A 3291-nucleotide genomic window follows, 5' to 3' on the forward strand; every position below is an offset into this window, starting at 1 on the left:
TCTCTCTCTCTCTCTGTCTGGCGAGCGCATGCGCCCTATAGCAAGAACCTCTTAAGAAAAAAAAAAGGAAATTATTTATTATTATTATTATTATTTAATTTGCTATAGGGCATATGCATTCATGAGAGAGAGAGAGTGTGAAAATTAGAAAGCAAACTGCCTGATCCAGGACTTGAACTGCTCTTGGCCATGTGGGAGTCCAGCACCCTAGCCACCATGCCATCTGCTGGCCCCATCTTTTTTTTTTTTTAAAGAGGGTTTTTGGCTATAGGTTGCGTGTGCTCACCTGAGAGTCAGAGACAGAAAGCGAGAAATCACCGTGAGTTTTAAGCCACTAGGTCTGGAACTTGAACTACAGTCAACTACATTGGAGTCCAGTGACGTAACCATTACACCATGTGCTGGTCCCACACATTTGATTTCTTATGTGCTATTTTTTAAAGAATTATTTTAACTTTATTTATTGTTATTATTATTTTCCACCTTGAACAGAGAGAGACAGAGAGAGAGAGAGAGAGAGAGAGAGAGTAGTGAGAAAGCAAGTCTCCAGGTCTGGGACTTGAATCACGGTCAGCCCTGTGCGAGTCCAGCGCCCTTAACCACCGCACAACCTACTGGGCCCTTCAGCAAGGTTTTGACACTGTGATCCACCCCTTTCTTCAGCCAGCCCCGGGTCTTAGGCACATGCATGCTTGGCACCTTCAGGGAAATCTGTGGATTAGAATCTGGAACCTTCCACATGGGTCAGCCTTGCAGAGTGCAAGTTCCAGCCATCCCACCATCTGGCCCCTCTCATCGTTTTAAGCTGCGTTATCAAACACCCTAGGGTCCTAGCTTCCAGTGCGCTGTGCTCCAGAAAAGGGAGGGCACAGGGAGAAATAGCCCCCCATCATGTAAGGAAGAACTATCAGAAATGTCTGAAAATTCGAGCTGTCCCACTCTGCTCCCCAGCAGCGGAGGAGCTTCAGTGGAGCTGCAGGGGGTCTTCCTACCAGGACTCCTGCCTTGGTGGGAGGTTGCACTAAAAGGCCAGGTGGGCCCTGGAATGCTCCACCACTAACTAGACTTTCAAGTCAGAAATGGACTCTATCCTATGGCAGCCCCAGACCTTCTGTTTCTGTTCCCAGTCCCCTCAGAGTGTTTTTCTCAGTGCGCATTTGGTTTGGGGCCTGATGCCTCTAATTGGTAAACTGACAAAGGCAGAGCTCGGCTGTAGGCGATGGGCCTGGCGTTGTGCATTGTGGAAGGAGAGGGACGCAGGCTGGGCTCAGAAACCTTGCTCCGCGATCCTGGATGGAGATAACTGGCTAGTGTGGGGTGGTGCCTCATGGATGATTGCTGGGTTGGGCAAGAGGAGGGACTTGGACACCCTGTTTTTCTGTTCATTTCCAAATCCTGAGTGTCTTTTAGCCAATGACGGTAATAACACCTCCATTAACCTCCCGGCTTTGCAGTGCTGCTCCCTTCTCCAACTCTCCGAGATAGAGTCTCCCTCGGGAAGCTTCATCTCCTCCAGGGTGCTCTGATGCCTCTTCTGAAGCCCTCTGTCTTCTCCTCCTCTTGACTGCCCCTCTCCTCTTCCCTATATCCTTCTCCAGGAAGCCTTCCTTGGTGGCCCTCAGTGACTGCCCAGGGCCACTCCTCCCCATTTCCCAGCACCGGAGTCCAGGCTTGGGCTCCTTCCTTGTCCTCTGGGCAGGCCCCTCTCTCTCACGAGCTCTGGGGGCAGGGTCTGGATCTGCACGTGCCAGGCATCTGTTCTCCAGGCGTGTCAGAGTAAGTCGGCCAGGGCCAAGTGAAAGACACAGTCAGGCCAAGAGCATCTTGCTCTCCAAGGTCCAGCCCAGGTACGGGAGGGGATAAAAGTCTCGTGCCGAGGCCCCAGGGCAGGAACTCACACACCTTGGCAATCTGTGTGTCTGTCTGCAGCTGCGTGACCGGCTGTGTCTGCCATGTCTCTCTCCCCATGCCAGGCCCAGGGGGGCTTCAGTGCCCGCTCAGCTTGTTCTGCTCGCTCAGGGAGCCGCAGCAGAGGCAGCTTCAGCAGCAGGAGCTTCAGTTCCTTTGGAGGGTGCCGAGGAGGCTCTCGTGGGAGGACCTGGGGGTCCAGGGGAAGGCTGGGGGTACGGTTTGGGGAGGGGAGTGGTGGGCCTGGGCTTTCTCTGTGCCCTCCGGGTGGCATCCAAAAAGTGACCATCGACCAGAATCTGCTGACTCCGTTGAAGATTGAGATCGACCCCCAGTTCCAGGTGGTCCGGACTCAGGAGACCCAAGAGATCAGAACTCTCAACAACCAGTTTGCTTCCTTCATTGACAAGGTGAGGGTCAACTCAGTCAGCCCTCTGGCTCTGTGCCTTCCTCGCAGGCTCTGCTATTGGTGGACTTGGGAGCCAGAACTCTGGCTTCCTGCCACCACTTTTCTAATTACTTCCACAGCAAGAAAGTCTTTTCTGTGGTCTAACTGGCATTTCTCTGGTTCAACTGGGGCCCACGGTCCCTTGGTTGGGCTCAGGGGAGAGGACAGCGGGTTAGCAGTGGGAAGACCCTTCCCGTTATTCTGTACAATCACGTGCTCAGGCTCTCACAGAAGAGCACAAGGTTCTTCCTGCCGGGGCTGTGTCAGGAGGCTGGGGAAAGGTGGCCCGGCTGGGGGTCCCTGAGGCTTTACTTTGCAGAGGCTGTACCCAGGGAGTCCTGCAGGAGCCTCAGGGACCCTCTGCTCACGCTGCAGGTGCAGTTCCTGGAGCAGCAGAACAAGGTCCTTGAGACAAAATGGCACCTGCTGCAGCAGCAGGAGGTGGGTGGCCGTCCCCGGGACCTGAAGCCTGTCTTGGAGGCCTACCTGGCCCAGCTCAGGGGGCAGCTGGAGCAGCTCCAGAATGAACGAGGGACTCTGGATGCTGAGCTGAAGAGCTGCCGGGACCAGGAGGAGGAGTATAAGACCAAGTAGGCAAACTGGAATCCCACATGAGGTCTGGGTGGGACTTGAAGGGGTGCTCAGATTGCACCTGTCAGCCACTTGCTGAGCACCCAGAGACACCCACTGGCCTCCCCTTTACCCACCGGCCTTCCTTTCCCCAAGGTTTTCAGGGTGCCCCACCTGCTACAGGCAGAGGAGGCCCTATGGCCCCTCTGTCCCTGCCCATTTCTGGAAAACAGTGAAGGAAGGCCAGGGAGCCCTGTCTGCACTGGGCTGTGGCATGGCCCCTACAGCCCCAGCTATGAGGGCCGACGTTTCTGGTCACGGCTGGGATGGGCTTATTTAAGTAATACCTCAGTGAGATTTCCTCG

At 54.7% G+C, this 3291-nt stretch overlaps 1 protein-coding gene across 1 annotated transcript in view; it reads left to right on the plus strand.

The window, feature by feature from the left end:
• Nucleotides 1–1952: 1952 nt before the first annotated feature.
• The window catches only part of KRT78 (keratin 78), an 8923-nt gene continuing 7584 nt past the window's right edge, over nucleotides 1953–3291 (plus strand). Inside the window, exons 1-2 of the mRNA XM_006141588.1 lie at nucleotides 1953–2324; nucleotides 2738–2946. Of these exons, the coding sequence (XP_006141650.1) occupies nucleotides 1953–2324; nucleotides 2738–2946 (581 nt within the window). The remainder of the gene's footprint in view (nucleotides 2325–2737; nucleotides 2947–3291) is intronic.

The sequence above is a fragment of the Tupaia chinensis genome, unplaced genomic scaffold (assembly GCF_000334495.1).
Source record: "Tupaia chinensis unplaced genomic scaffold, TupChi_1.0 Scaffold000059_1, whole genome shotgun sequence".
NCBI lineage: Eukaryota > Metazoa > Chordata > Mammalia > Scandentia > Tupaiidae > Tupaia > Tupaia belangeri.